Source organism: Toxoplasma gondii, chromosome VIIa (genome assembly GCF_000006565.2).
Source record: "Toxoplasma gondii ME49 chromosome VIIa, whole genome shotgun sequence".
Classification (NCBI taxonomy): domain Eukaryota; phylum Apicomplexa; class Conoidasida; order Eucoccidiorida; family Sarcocystidae; genus Toxoplasma; species Toxoplasma gondii.
The window spans coordinates 1,078,916-1,095,545 of record NC_031474.1 but is presented as its reverse complement, the minus strand read 5'-3'; the positions used below and the strand labels follow the sequence as shown (position 1 = coordinate 1,095,545).

Here is a 16,630-nt window from a genome sequence, read left to right as displayed (position 1 = left end):
CTGCAACCAGCCTGTCTTCCCTCACTCCATCGTCGCCAAACGGCGCCACACCCCTACTCCTCGCCTCCCCCGACCCTCTTCCACGACTAATCTGTAGCATGTCCCGGATGATAGCGCCTGCCTACCGCCTTTACGCGACATCGCAGATTGCCGGAAGCATTAAAGCGCATCAAGCCTCACCCCTCCATCACTACATCCTGTCCCGGATCACGACCTACTCACACTGCATCATGCCTCTTATCGACGCGCCACACCATTGAACACATTCAGTCCCTCTTCAAATTGCCACTTCTGGAGGCAAAGCCCCGCTCATTGTAACAAAAAGACATTTATGAAATTTTCCACCTCAGATGAATCTCGAAAAGCTAGTTTTGTTCCCATACTGTTAAGCCACCGCTGCACTGCTATGTGCATCTGGTGTTCTTTGTCGCACCTCCAACGAGCATCAGTGATACCAGGACGAACCGCAGCCGAACCTTACGGACACCCACGACACAAACGCCAACTGAGCCTCGAAGCCTAAGCCGCCTACTGCCGCTTCCTGCATGGAAAATGAAGTCAACAACAAACAAGCCTGCACTGGAAGGACCATTCTATTTCTGAGGCCTTGCATGCACACACAGTTCGCCGCAGCACCAACTGGGCCAGAAGTTCAAGAGACCCCAAAGCCCCGTGGGCTTCGCGACACTGCACATGCATCAGGGCACGGCAGTGTGCGGCACAGTCTCATGTTCGAAGCTACCTTACCAAATGCCCTTTGCGCCGTAGTTCCGCAAAAATAGGTTACGGCCACCAGTGTCGGTATTCCACCGCTGTCAGCACAGAGATGACTAACACAACACTTGGAGGAAAGCCATTCATTCCTCCAGAAGCTTTTCCATGTCGCGTTGGTACTGAATACGGCAACGTCAGACATAAACCATCTCCTCAGGTATACCAGGCCACAAGCCAGCGTATGGGCTGATGTTGCTACCAACCTGTGTTTCTCCCCTTCACTCGTTTTTCTCACGAGAGATTCAAATGCAACTGGTTTCCAACCGTCCTCCACAACATGGACCGGCACCATAACCGGCGCTTCCCAATACCTGTCTACCGCCTTTCTGCAGAAACCCATAATCCCCAATAAGTCAAGGCAAGCCACCTCACACCACTAGATTGAAGTCGCATTCGCGGTCAAGGGGCAGTCCGTCGCATCTTCATCAGGATGACATCATAATGCTCGCCCTCCCAAAGCATTACCAACAGGCGCCCTATGTTCCCCAGCCTCCACGAATACACACCCACAACTTCGCGATCAAGTCACCACGACAAGCAAGTCAACGAACAGAGTTCGGGCAAACAGCCACCACCCCCACCACCCCCGCAAACACAGCGCCCTCGGTGAGCATGGCAACTGGCACCACTCAATGAGAACATGACAAAGCCAGACAATTGTATCCGTCCTGGACGCGCGGCTACGACCCCAGTCCCAATCGAAACCGGAATAAGGAAAGGTCACAATACGGCACGGACCAACTCCGGGCACAATCACGGCCTAGCGTGGCCAAGAAAAACAAGGTGACATCTACTCTGCGCCGGAGCAGAAGTGAGACGAACAGATGCAGGGAAGACCACATCCACCGCGCGCGCCCTCCATTTCCCACACAGCATCAGCTGCGAGAATGGGCCACAATACGGAAAGGAGCACAGCGTGATTCAGGGTCGACATAGAATTCGAAACCGACGGCGGACGCCCGCGAGGATGCTATGCCTGGAGTTTCGAGCGGCCACATCCCTCATGCCGAAACCATAAACGGTAATATTTTATCACGTTTATAATCCAGCATCGGACAAGCCAGTAACCGGCCTCACCTTCCCACACTACACGCCACAGCTGACCTGTAAGAATGCAGTCCCCAGCGCCGTGTTATTGTGCAGTCTTTGTGATGATCCACCTCCTGCCAAATAGTTGTGAGTACCTTGTCATGTAGCAGTTACATGTCTGCCGCACCACCAGCATTATCTTCAGCAGGCGCGTGCCACCGCTCGCACGCCTCTGCCTCCTGGGGCTTTCGCGCAGCACACTGCTACTCATACCTTAGCAGCAGCGACTACCGCATGAGCTCGACTGGCGAGCTTTTCTTAACCGCCTTTAACCTTTAATCCAGAACGCTCACTTGGCGGAGTGTCAATCCCGTATTGTAAAAAGTGTGTTGGTGACGTCCCTGACTTCTTGCAAAATCTCGGAGCCACATACCATAAATACGTGCAACAAGGAAAAAGCTCCCGGATGCATCTTAAAACAGAGACTACTAACACAGTCGGTGCCACTTTTCCTACTCTCGCTTCTTTTTCCTGGACGCCAACAACATAAATAGCCGTCCAGTCCAAACGGTATCCATACGCTGCCTGACGCCGCTCATATATGCAATCCGTGATGCCACAGATTAGGTCCAATACTTACGATATCGGTTCCAACGTCGGCGTCGTCAAAAACACCACGGACGCCCAAGCCGCACAGTCTGCTTGTACAGCCTGCGATGCCAACTGCCGCCAGTGTCGCAGCTTCCCATTCGATGCTTTGGTTTGTGATAATATGCCGATTCACGGGCAGAATGAACTTCGACCCAAGCGTGCAGTCACCGCCTTTCCAGGCAAGCCGCTGTCGCTGCTCTTCACCACACCATACAGTACTCTACTCAGCGCGAGTCCCAGCGCTTGGTCAAATATTCATCATTTATGAAGTGACTGACTACCCGCGCAGCACCTTGCCGCCACCGTCCCTTCTTGCATCGCGTTCGCGCTGCCTCCGGACGAATGCCAGGATGACACTTCAGGCACGATACGGAAAATATGCTCAGTGCGCATCCTGTGTCTTCTTGACGTCTGCGTTCGCCAACCGCTTTACCAGTTCATAGTGCCAAAGGATGGTGAACAGCAGATGGTTCAAGATGTGATACGCATCGGTATCCAGCATTGACCAAAACATTCGCGACACTTTCTCGCTGCTTTTGATTCGTAATCAAGTGCGAGATTCGCTCTGTGTCGAGGGCAAAACAGCATATGCATTTAAGTGTACCGCTGCCTATCACGAAATTTGCATGGCCATCACATCATGTTTTAAGAGGGAGCAATACAGTAAGTATTCATGATTATGGTGAGGACCAGCTGCTGTAATACTTCTAATTGCTTTACTTCGAGAGGCCTCCGCTGTCGCACAATAATCATCAAGCGCTGGTTGCGCGTCAGTCGCCGCACCCCCAAGACTCGTTTACAAGGAAACGCTTTCGCGTCGTACCTTCTTTTTCTGGATAAATGCAACACGATGCGGTCCGACTGCATACGGCGAGACAACCGCTGGAAAATATTAAGCGGGGAGTACGTCTGCTGCAGCGAGCGCGACGCTGGAAGCCTGTAAAAAGATGAAACTCAACAAATGGGCAGCGTGAGCTGTCTCCTCAAACGGTCCTCGACCCACTGAACTGGTCCTTGCAGAGCTCTTTTTCTTGGTCTTCGACACATCTGCTCATTACATCACACTTTCAGCTGCATTTGACAGAACACGAACGGCAGAGCGACAAGCTACATAACTGGTAGAACCCGCGCCGTGCACACTGTGCGGCGAGTCTGCTGACAAGCTTGAGGCCTGCCTGGACTTCAGGAGGCGAACGTATCGCAAGGGGTGGTCAAGTTCACTTCATGCAACATGCACATTTCACCGCAGCCACCATATAGCGCCACGTGTCCAACAGGAGACGCACGTGTTGCTTCTTTTCTGTTTGCGCTGTTAGTCACCGCCCTTCCTTCATGGCATTGGACTTGCACGTAAACTGACCGAATTGTTCACTGGACCGATCAACGCGAAGTATGATGGTATATGGGCTGCCCGAAGTGACACTGGGTTCGCTTAGCAGCCACAAGGAGCAGATTTATACTGTTGTCAGTTCGCTTAGTTCGCCACCAGTCGGACTGGTAAGCGGTACGGAGACTAACGTTCCGCATAAGCAAACAGATGAGTCAACGAGCCGATAACACACAGAATGAATTGAATAGAAAAAAAGTGCAGGGGAAAACAAGAATAGCGAACACGACTTCTTATACTGTCTCAACGTCAGATGAACACTAGGTACTACATCATCAATTTAAGAGGAGGTAGCCACATGATATCTGTGTCGAAACGCGGACATACATTGCCACCCATCTTCCTCGAAAACGTGCTATGGACTGCCTGTGAAACTGTTAACACAAAACTTGAATCACGGTCATATTGCGTGGTTGGACGCTAACATAAATATGATTCTGTCGCTTGCGTCAAGCGCGACCTACCCGTTCGGCTCCTCCTGTTCTAGGTGGGCAATGTGTTATTTGCATTGATGAATAAAAAATTACCCTGCTTACTCGGGCAACACTCGCTTAACGGCTACCATCAGGTCGGAGGGTACAAGACGATAGTTTCGCCTTTTCACTTGTTGTATTGGTGGATACTATCCGAAGAATACTTGATGATCTAGCATCATAATCGCCTTGCCACGAGGGGGGTTGCTAACCGGGTTCCGTATTTCTCATCGGAACCAGCGGCACTTTCCATGCATTGTAACGTAGTGCTACCCATGGTATAACTACAGGACACGAGTTGGAACAACCATGCTGGTCGCGTGAGCCGCTGTTGGTCTTCAACGACCACCGAGCGGCGACGGGCCATTCTTTCCTTCTATGTTTCCCATAAAACGTGATGTCTGAGAAACAGTGCTGCTTCACAGTCGGTTTCTCCCTTCGGACCTGGGTGCGTTGGTCGGTTCAGCATCAATCACGGACGAGACGGTCAGCACATCTCACGTCCCTGAGCCCGGGCATGTGAAAGAACGGTTAACGAAGCAACCCGACACGATCAGTTGTACACGGCAAGAAGCGTGTCTGCCATCTTACTATATATATAGAGGCCTGTAACAGTAAATAGAGGGGGATCAAAGAGTCACGTATCCAAGTGACACCACCAGTGGCTACACGACCTCAGCTGTGCCAGTACGAGGTTGGTCCAATACGGTGACGGGGCAAAAGAGAGACGTTTGCTCCGGAAACACAAATCGCGGATCCAAGACACATCACTACACGGCGTGGCGTATAACAGTACCGTCATCCACCTCTAGCCCACCAAAACCCCACTCATCGTCCTACCTTAGAAAAAAGGCCTCCACGTGTCAAACACTGTGGTATGAACCCCGCACAGTGAAATACGACAGTACATATTCTTCCTTTGGGTGCACTACGCATTCACGAACCGTGGGTGACGGCTAATGCCAGTTCAAAAGGCGTTTAATTGCATGAACATTGCATTCTGGGCATGTACGAGCACAGATCACAATGATGGGCAACGAACCGCGCCGCTGCTAGAGAATATTACCTGAATAGGCCAAAATTTGCGGCCAGATGTATGGCATAGATCACTTCATGGACGAGACCCGATAAATCTGCGAGCAGTCAGCAATCCCCCCAAAACTCAATAGAGTTGTGGCTAAAACTGTTTCTCGCTGCTTGAAAATTGGGGCAGTGCAGTCTCGAGCCTATCTCTGAGGCACTGCCTCATATGTAGAGGGGATTGCACGGCTGTTTAGATGTATACGTGCGTCAACTGATGGGCCGGCACTGCAGACAGCCACAGTAGCCAACAGCCCTGTTTCTTACCACTGACACAGCCTGTGAGTCCGCACAGAGTATGCGAGGTGAGTGACGATGAACCGGGCCAGAAAATACACGGGCGTTCTTGAGCTGTGTGTGTGCGATGACTCGAAGCCCCAAACAAACCATCTGCACGTCAATCCACCGTCTGGTTTCACCAGTCAGTATTCAGCACTCTGAGACACGCGCTTGTTCGCCCATTCTTTTCTAACGTGCATCACTGCCAGGAGCAGCACCACATGCCACAGCACAATCTTACTGCCACAGCCACCTGCAATAATCAAGCGAACGGAGCAAATTGAATATTTTTATTTCTACAAGAAGCTTTGTCCGGCGGCACAGCGATACAACATGCACTGCAATTAGATACACAGCCTTGCTGTAGGCGTATGCCCTCATCCTGTGGCATTCTGGCGTCATAAGAACAAAGTGGAGAGAGCAATGTCCGGCGAGTTGGACGTACGATCGTGGGAACCGAAAGAACGCCCTACAAACATGGACAGACAGACAATAGGACATAGGATTCACACTAGCCTTCGCTACAATTATCGGGCCCACGCACACACAAACCAGGACGTCAAAGAAGACCAGGGAAAGTTGTTTATGGCAAGTGAAAACACGTGCGCGAGTGGCGATGCTTAGCATCGCTCTTGCTCACCGAAGTGTGTCTCACGAGAAATGTTGTCCTACTCTTCAAGGACGCATTCTCGCGAGGGATCACGAAACAGCCTTCTCAGATATCTGGCCTCTTCCAACTAACATGAGAGTTACAGTACGTTTCATCCTTCCGAAGGTGTGATTAGTCGGATTCACGCAGCCACAGAAACCCCGTGTCCTCGTCACGCAAGCGGCTACGAAATTTGACGAGTTCGTGGTGAGCCTAATCAAGTGCTGCTTCTATTTTGATCCGCATTCATCTCGCATTGCCACGCTGCGCATCCAAAAGCTATTGCTGTGGAACAGATCGATAGTGAGTGGAATGCTCGACCCCGCCTCTGTATAAAATGCTGCTCACGTATTATATCTGCTGGTGACCTTCCCAACTGCATCTTGTTCGATAACAAGGGATTTATCAGCCGACAGGGAGGTACTACAGTTTGGACCTACGTGACGCCTCAGTTTTCGCATAACTGTAGATGATCGAAACTATCGTGTTTTCGACTTCGTACCGACTACAAAGTGTTTGACGAGGACGGAGGCAATCCCTACATTTCTTCAGACACTGAGTCGCTGCAAACGTCTTTGACCCAGTGAAACGAACGCCTGTGGATGTGTAACTAGTGACATAGAGTCAAAGACAGTCTATAAACTCACGGACTGCGTCAGATTCCTCGTGTGCCATCAGCGCTCTCCGAACGGAGATCGAAACACCTTTAGCCTGCTTTATCATAAACGAAATAATGGTGACACCCTTTGTCACCTGACGAAGCAGACACGATCCCATACCAGAATGGGTTGCTTGACGACACTCCACGTTTGTCTGCCTCAACGGACGCTTCATCCGTTCCCGTCATCATGCAACTCCATCAGCCCAATCGTCGTCCTCAGAAACACAACTTTTCTGTAATATCGGTCACCTGCTACACAGCCATCCAGCCGTCCGTGGCATCAACTGTCACCGATTCCTCTCTCCCCCTCGCACACCCTCCACACTCATTAAATCCTATGTGATACCTCAGAGAAGCATACTGAATCCCCAGCCATTTGCATCGTCAACCACCAGCCCGTCGCACGCTCCCTTCCGCGCATGAACTGGCTTGAGATACAACGCATCACCCGTCCGTCTGTGACCCTTAGCTGCAAACACGTCGCTGCCACCTACGAAATAATCCTGTAACCAAGCATCACGCGCATGCACCGGTGGCCTTCACAGAAATAGCACCACCACCTCCGAGTCTCTTCATAATCTGTCACTGGCCGCCTACGCATTGTCCTGACTCTCCATTGCTCCTACCACACATCCCTCCTCGAGACCGCCTCTAACACCCCAGTGCTCTTCCCTCCGAAACCGAATGATGAACCATGCCCTCCATATGCCTGCCCCTCATTTAGAACTCCCGGCGCCTCCACCGGAAACCTCGTTTATCAGTGGGGCTCACAGTCCAGCCCTGACACCGACTACCCACCAGGAAACCGACCCAGCCTCCACCGTCTGGCAACGGCAAAATCGCAACACTCTCCCATCGCTCTCTCCTGTGAAGCACACAGTCGGCTCGTCTGCCCCCTTGGAAGCCACCATACAAGTCCGCATACTCCATTTCGTCGGAGCCACTTCACCCTGGACAGCAGCCACAGCTCTACCTTCAGTGCACAGTCATTCACTGTCACCGCACACCAGCATCCGTCGTTGCACCGTCCGCTACCCACGAGTCCTCACTCGTGAACCGACATTCCGGATACAAACCTACAAGAAGCCCCTGGATCAGGACTCAAACGTCACAGTTTACAATCGCATCGACGGGACTGCCATCACAGTTCCACTGCGACTTCAACCGTAATACAGTAGACACACATCTATACGTTACCGTCGGCCAGCTTCAATCAATTCTTCATATTTCTCTGGCATGTCAAAGAACGTCCCACCTTTCGGACCGACGCGATGTGTCTCTGCTGTCGTCCATAAATTCCATACACAAAACTCGACGCAACGCGTACCGACTCCTATAACCATGAATCACACGTATGCACAGGTGATCATCACAGCAATGCGACCAAGACCTCCGACAATCTCCATAATATCTCGCTGGCCGCCTCCGTGTTCTCCTGACCCTCAAGTGCTCCTACCACGCCTCCTTCATCACGACCGCCTCCAACCTCACATTGCTCTTCCCTCCGAAATGGCATGATAAACCATGCCCAACGTGTGCCAGCCACTCACAGAAACCTCCAGTCTCAAGTCAATTACACCTTTCCACCATTGTCCACCACAGCCCCTCGCAGTTCACCGCGGACGCTGAATCCCCACCCTGAACCGAACCGACCTGCACAGCCAGCACAGGGGCGAAAAAAGGCAGCCCTCGTTCGTCGCTCTCTCTCTCATGTCAATCAACTCATCCGCCCCCTCAAACTCACATGTCCCCACACGCCACTTCCTCGGAGCCACTTCGCCCTGGACAACAACGCAGCTGTAGCTCCGATGCAAACTCATTCATTACTATCATCACATGCCAGCATCTGTCGTCGCACCGTCTTCTACCCACGAGTCCTCACTCGTGAAACGACATCCGACATGTGAACTTACAGCACGCTAGTGTATCGGGAATCAAATACCATAGCTTACAATCGCATCGACGGGACTGCCATCACAGTTCCACTGCGACTTCAACCGTAATACAGTAGACACACATCTATACGTTACCGTCAGCCAGCTTCAATCAATTCTTCATATTTCTCTGGCATGTCAAAGAACGTCCCACCTTTCGGACCGACGCGATGTGTCTCTGCTGTCGTCCATAAATTCCATACACAAAACTCGACGCAACGCGTACCGACTCCTATAACCATGAATCACACGTATGCACAGGTGATCATCACAGCAATGCGACCAAGACCTCCGACAATCTCCATAATATCTCGCTGGCCGCCTCCGTGTTCTCCTGACCCTCAAGTGCTCCTACCACGCCTCCTTCATCACGACCGCCTCCAACCTCACATTGCTCTTCCCTCCGAAATGGCATGATAAACCATGCCCAACGTGTGCCAGCCACTCACAGAAACCTCCAGTCTCAAGTCAATTACACCTTTCCACCACTGTCCACCACAGCCCCTCGCAGTTCACCTCGGACGCTGCATCCCCATCCTAAACTGAACCGACCTGCACAGCCAGCACAACCGCCAAAAGGGCAACAGCTGCTCATCGCTCTCTCTCACATACGACGCCCACACTGTAACAATGTCCCACTATGACACTTCAACAGCAGCCAACGCTCGCCTGCTCCTGGAAGTCACATCACTGGGGCCAACCACCAAGATACAGCTTCACTGCATATCCACCCCTCCTGCCACCTTGCACCTCTTGCTGTCGATACAACCTCATCTTGCGACAAAGTCGAAAACCCGCGTGAATGCACGAGTACACTCGAACTCACAGTCATCCACTGAAAAGTCATCATTGCGAGAGTGTCTTCGAATCACTTCCGCCGAACTTTCATTACCAGGTCACCTTTCAAATCGAAGACACTGCAGTCGGCTCACCTCTCCATTCCACATCGAGTGCATCCCCCGACATATTCCGTGTCGCACCGAATTACTCCAAGTGCCATAAAAACAGGTCTCTCCGACCGTCTCTCCAACGGCCCGCCAGTGGTCTACACTTTTCCACCTTCATGCATATGCTGTGTTACATTCCAACATTACGGTATAACTCTCCGGCTTGACAACCATCCGCTAAATAGATAAACATATCGCTCCCGCCACCGCCCGCGACGCCCTCCTCTTGCACAGACCTCGCCGTCATCAGTCTCATATGAGCTTTCTGTGTAAACTACAACGAAATTTAGTCCATCAACATTTACACAATCCACCGTTAACAAATCAGAGGTAGAGGCCCGCGGGAGCAGGCCCACAAACTAATTACCACCACCCGGAATTTCCAAACGTCTGATCGTGCAGTCTTCACCTCACCGTGCGGCCTAACACGAACGAAATGACTAAGGCGACCTCCCAAAAATGATATCCACATCCTCACCAGAAAACGACGTGCCACGATTAATGCAAACTCCGAGTCGCTTCCTAATCTGCAAACAGGCGCATCGACCGAATTCTCAACGCCAATGTCTCCCACTGAGTGTCGCTCACTGCGATCACCTCCCTCCCCACGAGGCTCGTCGCTCACAAACCTCATCGCAGCACAGCCAACTGATGCCAATTACGCATTCGAGAAAATCCTCGTGCCTTCAGTCAGTAACCGCCGCCCCACACACCCTCAGCACCCCACCAATTAATCGAATCCCCAGCCACGAACTGAACCGATTTCCACCCCCTGCACAGCCGGCAAAAGGCAGAGACTGCTCACAGCAGCATGTGACCTGATGCGGCTCATACGGTCGAAACAGCAGAGTTACAGTACTCTTCGGATACGGCTCAAGTCGATTAGCCCTACAGCAGAATAGCGAAAGTCCGCAGAGCTCCTTTTTGTCCAGTATACGAGAGGGCACTCACTCTACTGATAACCTGTATTATGAAGCGGCTCGAAGGAATCTTGTTTGGAAGTGACACTCAACAAATGGTATGTCGATCAGCATGCCATGCAACCCTTTCAAGAGTTTACCACCTGCACCTGGCACCCTGCAGTCTTCGTGCGAACTAGTTTCATTGCAGGTGGAAACGACGAAAACTAATCCGTTTCGACTTGCGCCTGCACCTCAATTACCACACGGTTGTGAGCGCACCCAGATATCAGTTGTCCAAAGAATCCTTGTGTTTATTCAGGCATGGTCGGAACAAAAGGAACCGTGCGGCTACTCTCAGCATTCTTCCAACCCACCATCCGGATCAAAAACGCCGGATGCACACGAAAATAATATTCCCATGTTGAATATAACGATTGCTGTGTTGGCGTGACATTGTTCGTTCGGAGGTCTCTAAACTGGCTACCTTTTCTGGAACCTGTCAACTCTAACGTATCATCTGTCGTGCGTAGCACTTACTCCGCTGTAAAGCTGCACCAAAATACCCCGAGAACAGAATGCCTAACCGCAAGTGAGTCCGCAGCCCCGACGGGATCAAACAGAGGAATTGGGGTAACTGGCGCCAGGTCAGAGCACGCAGTAGTTTCGCGCGAAAGCGGGACCCCACAGAAAGTATACACCTTCATGAAAACAGTTCCCATAAAGTTTCGTGAACGCACGACATGGGTGCGGATAACCATGAGATAGTTCTATAACATCGTGTTCATTCGACATCGCAGGAACGCCTGGCGAATATGTGCCGCTTTGCCACACGAGAGGTGCCCTGCTTCCTTCGAAACATACCTTCGAATCGCGTCTCTCTGGCAACAATAAGGCAAACTTACGAGCACGCCAGTGGTGACGGCGACAATGACCCCCACTCCAAGGAGAGCCTGCAGATCATGGGATATCCGCAAAAAAAGAAACAATGTCGAAGGCGCACTGGATAGGGATGATCCGACACCCACAAATATAAAAACTGTGAAACTGGTGAGATGACGTTCTTGCCGCGCTAACGGGCTACCGGAAAAGGTAGCATCATATGGTGTCATCGGCATTTTAACTCAGTCATGCGGGCGGGAACTCTTAACTCGATGTTTAGTTGGAGCTGATACGGATAGCTGATAACCCAGTATCACGAAAAAGCATACAGCTCAGGACACCGTAGGATGCATGTCAAACAAAAAGATTCCAATTTCCTGAAGACGCACCTTGTTGACATCCCGCGGTACAAGAAAAGTGCACACAGCATCACAGTCCAGCATCTGCTAGACAGCCCTCTGTTGGTTCCGCAGATATACACGCGACCCTTCGATTATGAAAAGTGGAACACATACATCCCCAGAAACATGTCTTCAGCGTCGCTCTCCACCAGGGATACAGGCACTTCAATGGAAGAGCAGCACCTGACTGATGTCTGAGATGTTAGCTACATGTACTTGTTGTGTGCTACCGCTGAAGCGGAATAAGCCTCCCCGCCCCCATGTTCCAGGCAAAATCGCGTCAGCAAAGAGTGTGGTCCTATCAAAGCATAGACTCACTTCCGGTCGTTCTCCCGCCTTCCCTCCGGTTATCTGAAACGACACACAAAAACGGGATTACACGCGAAGCATTTGAGTGGGCGAGGGGATGTGGATGAGTAACGTCATCGATAAGACTAATTCTAGACTCAGTTGGAAATGGTTACGGGGATCCGAGAAGGTCGTGACACTTGTCAGCTTCTTTCAACAGGTAACCACATCAGAAACCGGCATGAGTATACCAAACAAACGGGACGGGAACATGAGAGCGTCCGTTAAGACCCAGTACATTTCACGTAAGACCATCCGGTCAACTGTCCCAGAACGACGATCAGACGGATAGTTGGTTACGTTTTTGTCAGTATGCTGTGTCAACAATGCAACGCAAGCCAGAAGCGCTCACAAGACAACCTTCATCTCAAATCAGAGACTGGCTCATCAAATTTTGAACGGTACATATACGATTCATACTCTCGTGTGTCCGTCCGCATACTGGACAGAGTGTTTCTGAAAAATATCCATTTAAATTATTAGTAGTCATAAAAACAGGCCGGCTGTCGCTTCACGGCATGAACGGATTGCTCTCTGGCACCACAGTTAAGCGTCATGCAGCTGAGCTGCACTACACGAGGTAGCATTGCACTGCACACAAGAGGGGTGCGTCGTTCATAATGCTGACATCCAATAAGTCATTTTAAGCAGCTGTAGGATTCGCGAAGAGAACACGAACTGTTCCGAGGGAATACAGTCTACAAAGATTCTATCCGATGGTGACCTGTTTGTGGTGTGCTGAGAATGGGAGTCATCCTCCAAGATTTCTATCCATCGATCCTGAATACTGAAAAGCTATCCCTATTGTCGGCTTCCGTGTTACAACTTCAAACCTCGCGTTGTGGCGCCTCGGCGACACATCTATGACAAACCGAATAAGACATGACCCTCGCTTGTCCCACTGCAAACCCGCACTGCTCCCCTGCCGCGCTTTCATTCCTCCATGTTTCGCTACCGGTGCAAGCAGTCAAACACTGCGACACCTTCACAGGAGGTCCAAGCCGCCAATGCCAGTAGCCATCAATTTTTACTTACTAGTGCTCTGATTAGGTCGGGAATGCCAAAATATTCCTTCTGTAATGCAGGAATCACTCAATTCCTGAGTGAATTCAAACAATATTGCTTCAGTATCTAGAGTCGGTGTTGATCCACATGCCCGCGCACTGGCACCATAACCCGACTCGGCCTCAAATTCAGGACACCTGGGTAGTATCAAGCGAGTCATGAAAGCAACTGTAAATTCGCGTAACCGCCAGAGATGGTGATCTCAACTGAACGCAGCACGCCGGATTCTTTGCATCTTCAAACAGGATGGCCAACACCAGGCCGTGCCCTGCATACGACCTACAATACTTTTTCTGTCGAGAGCAGAGTGGTACTATGATCGCCTGAAAATGGGTCCCCACCGATGATGAAGGAATCCGCAGAATATTTTGGATCCAATGTCGCAGTGCCAACTGGTTAACTCTTCATCTGCCTACCTCCTCCTAGCCTATGTTGCGTCTGCCACGCAAGCAGTAGACGCAGTAGACGGCTGTACGACTTACGAACACGAGCGGCAAATTTCCCGCGGGCGACCGGTTTCCTTCGTTTGGCACGTTCCATAGCCAATAACAAGGCGGCGGAAGAAGCAGCTGCTGCAGCCCTGCACAGCCACACCCATAAAAATGAAGAGAAACTGATGGGCTTGTCTAGCCATTGATGGAGCTGGTGGTTATTGAAGAACGCTCCCGGCAGAGAGGTGCTACCAATAGTGGTTTGTTCCTTGGATATATTTGAGATCATCCGCCAGATACCAAATTCTCTAACGCATGCGAGCGAAATACCGTTGAGCGGCACACTGCACCATCTCAATAACGGGGCTTCATGAAGAAATCCCAGCCCTTGCTGTCACCAGTGTAGCTTCACCATCAGTTTAGTATTTTGGGAACCACGGGAGCCTTCCTGCAAAATGAGATCTGTTGATCTGACATCTCCCTCAGTCCAGTAACAAACGAAACGCCCACAAAGAGCACTATTTTCCACAAGTTATCTGCGGAGGTTGTCATCAGCATCTGGTCCAAATTTTAGAGGTCTATGCGATGTCTTTGCTGCGGCAATATCGCATCGACAGAAAGTACTAAAGCACTGTGGCATGAATCTGTGCCTCTGTTTTTGAAACTCAGGCACAGTCAGCACGAAACTGCAAAACCGGAGGGTGATCCACACTTTTGCTACGGGAGCCTTCCGGAAACGCGTGCATCCACTCTATCGTTGTCTTTGACAACGCATTTGATCGGGCCCTCTTGTTGTGGCACTACAAGAATGGCTAGTCAGAAGAGACGAGCATACAACTTAGCCGTTTCTGCAGATGTAATATGCTCCGATCAACGCCGTCACCTCTCTTCAACCCATCCCCGCAGCGTCCTGTCCCCACGTAGCTCCGCTTTTACGCGTATCGGACAGGTGAAAGAGCATATCTGATGAACTCTCATTGAAAGAATGGCTTGTGTCATTTGTACAGAAATGAACAGAACCCAAATCATACTCTTTTCGGTTACACCAAAAAGATCAGCGGAAGGCAGCTTAAACGATTTATAAACAACGCTACCCCCCGTGGGCAAATGTGACTCTGGGTGCTAGGTCCGCCTCATTTCGCGCTCCACAGCAGCCGAAACCACAATGCAGTATGCATTAGTCACTGGAGCAAGTATGCTTCTATCTGGGATCAACCTCTTGGGGTACTTACAGGATCATCAAAGCCACCAACTGCGTGCGCTGAGTCTTGCGCCGAGTTACCAGGACGCTCCGGCGGACCGAACGGGGCACTGGCACACGAGTTGTCCGGTGCACGGTTCGTCGAGTGCTTCTGGCGGTCTTCGCGTCGACCATTCTTGATCGACTACGTTCCCGTTGTTCACGTACAACTACCAGGGGCTCAGCGTAAGCACTGCCACCAAAGTCGCGCCCTTTATACTGCGCGACAGCGATCTGTTCGCCAGCGGCGGCTAGAGAGGCGTTCTTTCTTATGGCTTTAGTGACGCCATCATAAGTAGATTTAGTGGCTTTAGTGGCGCCGTCATCAGCAGCTTCGCTGGTTTCTGTGGTGCGGTCATCGGCAGTTCCACTGGCTTCAGTGGTGCCGTAATCAGCAGCTTCACTGGCTTCAGTGGTGCGGTAATCAGTAGCTTCACCAGCATCAGCGGTGCCATCATCAGGGTCGTCAGTGATGCCGTCATCAGCAGCTTCAGTGGCATCAGTGGTGCCGTCGTCAGTAGGTTCAGTCGTCCCGTCATCAGTTGATTCAGTCATTCCACCTACGTAGTACGGCGGACGCGGGGCACTGACGGCCGCTTTTGTCGCTACGCTTTGGGAAGCGAAAACGATGTCGAGCATGTGTGACGAAAGTGCCATCACAGCGATAAGAGCCGTGACAGAAAGCAGACGTGCGGCACCATGAGGCCGCGACATGCTCATCGCTTGCCTGGTTTTCCCGTGGCACACCATTGTTTTCCGTGCCACAGTCCAGGCCGTTTGGCCAGAGACGACAGACTGAATGAGTGATGGCGCCATTCCCCGCGAGGGTAAGTCAATGAAAGAACCTGCACCTCAAAGTGACCTCGGCCCGGGCCAAAGTGTGTACGTGTTGTGTGCGCACCACAAGAAACGCGAGACCCACTCTCAGTGGGGGGTGGCACGGAAGCACGACACGGATCCCAGACGGTCTTTTTCCAGACAGCTTGTGACATGAAAATGCACGTGTCCTAATATCAATAGGAAGCGGCTGGGGTTCGTACGGCCCTTCGCGCAAGGCCGTTGTCTTACACGTCGTCGTCCACCACGGCAGGACAGCAGAGGAAACATACGCGGAAGAGACTGTGTTGTACTTTTCCGGCGAAAACCAGATTTCCTCGGGAAACATTCCAAAATCTGGCAACCTATAACGTCTGACTTTGACTCTAACGCCAAAAAAGCGACAGCAAGGAGAACCGGGTCACGCGCGCCGCGCCCGCTTTCCCAGCCGATACTGGGGTTCCGTGCACGCAATGCTGTGTGCTTGGCTTTCTTGCTCGTCGAATTTAGCCGTTAACCGTTAGAAGGTCAATGGCTTCACGTTCAAAAAGAATGTCTGCTGAACGCGAGAGAACGTTCATTTACATTTCAGCGACACAGTTGGAACTTAGGAACGCACGGATCGTGTGTAGCAGCTGCGACAACGGTGTACGACACGGAAGTGGACAGAGTCTCCGCGGGCCC

At 51.4% G+C, this 16,630-nt stretch overlaps 2 protein-coding genes across 2 annotated transcripts; both read right to left on the bottom strand.

The window, feature by feature from the left end:
* Window positions 1–8,552: 8,552 nt before the first annotated feature.
* On the bottom strand, window positions 8,553–10,830 carry TGME49_205770 (hypothetical protein; the record flags this gene model as incomplete). The annotated part of the gene is made up of 2 exons (XM_018779351.1): window positions 10,343–10,830; window positions 8,553–8,636 (listed from the first exon to the last, which is right to left on the bottom strand). Exons 1-2 carry the CDS (start codon window positions 10,496–10,498, stop codon window positions 8,553–8,555), a joined length of 240 nt encoding a protein of 79 aa, XP_018637257.1. The 5' UTR covers window positions 10,499–10,830.
* A 373-nt stretch (window positions 10,831–11,203) lies between these two features.
* TGME49_206290 (hypothetical protein) lies at window positions 11,204–16,277 on the bottom strand. Its single transcript, XM_018779352.1, has 4 exons — window positions 15,123–16,277; window positions 13,876–14,039; window positions 12,365–12,397; window positions 11,204–11,716 (listed from the first exon to the last, which is right to left on the bottom strand). Exons 1-4 carry the CDS (start codon window positions 15,944–15,946, stop codon window positions 11,412–11,414), a joined length of 1,326 nt encoding a protein of 441 aa, XP_018637256.1. The 5' UTR covers window positions 15,947–16,277; the 3' UTR covers window positions 11,204–11,411.
* Between the last annotated feature and the right edge of the window lie 353 nt (window positions 16,278–16,630).

What these genes read in the sequence shown, in the direction of transcription:
- TGME49_206290 (XM_018779352.1), bottom strand. Translation starts at nt 15,946, where the DNA reads ATGGCGCCATCACTCATTCAGTCTGTCGTCTCTGGCCAAACGGCCTGG. An exon ending in GCAACATAGGCTAGGAGGAG is followed by an intron (nt 12,398 to 13,875) that starts GTAGGCAGATGA and finishes GTGTCGTTTCAG; the next exon opens with ATAACCGGAGGGAAGGCGGG. An exon ending in AGGCGGGAGAACGACCGGAA is followed by an intron (nt 11,717 to 12,364) that starts GTGAGTCTATGC and finishes CATGATCTGCAG; the next exon opens with GCTCTCCTTGGAGTGGGGGT.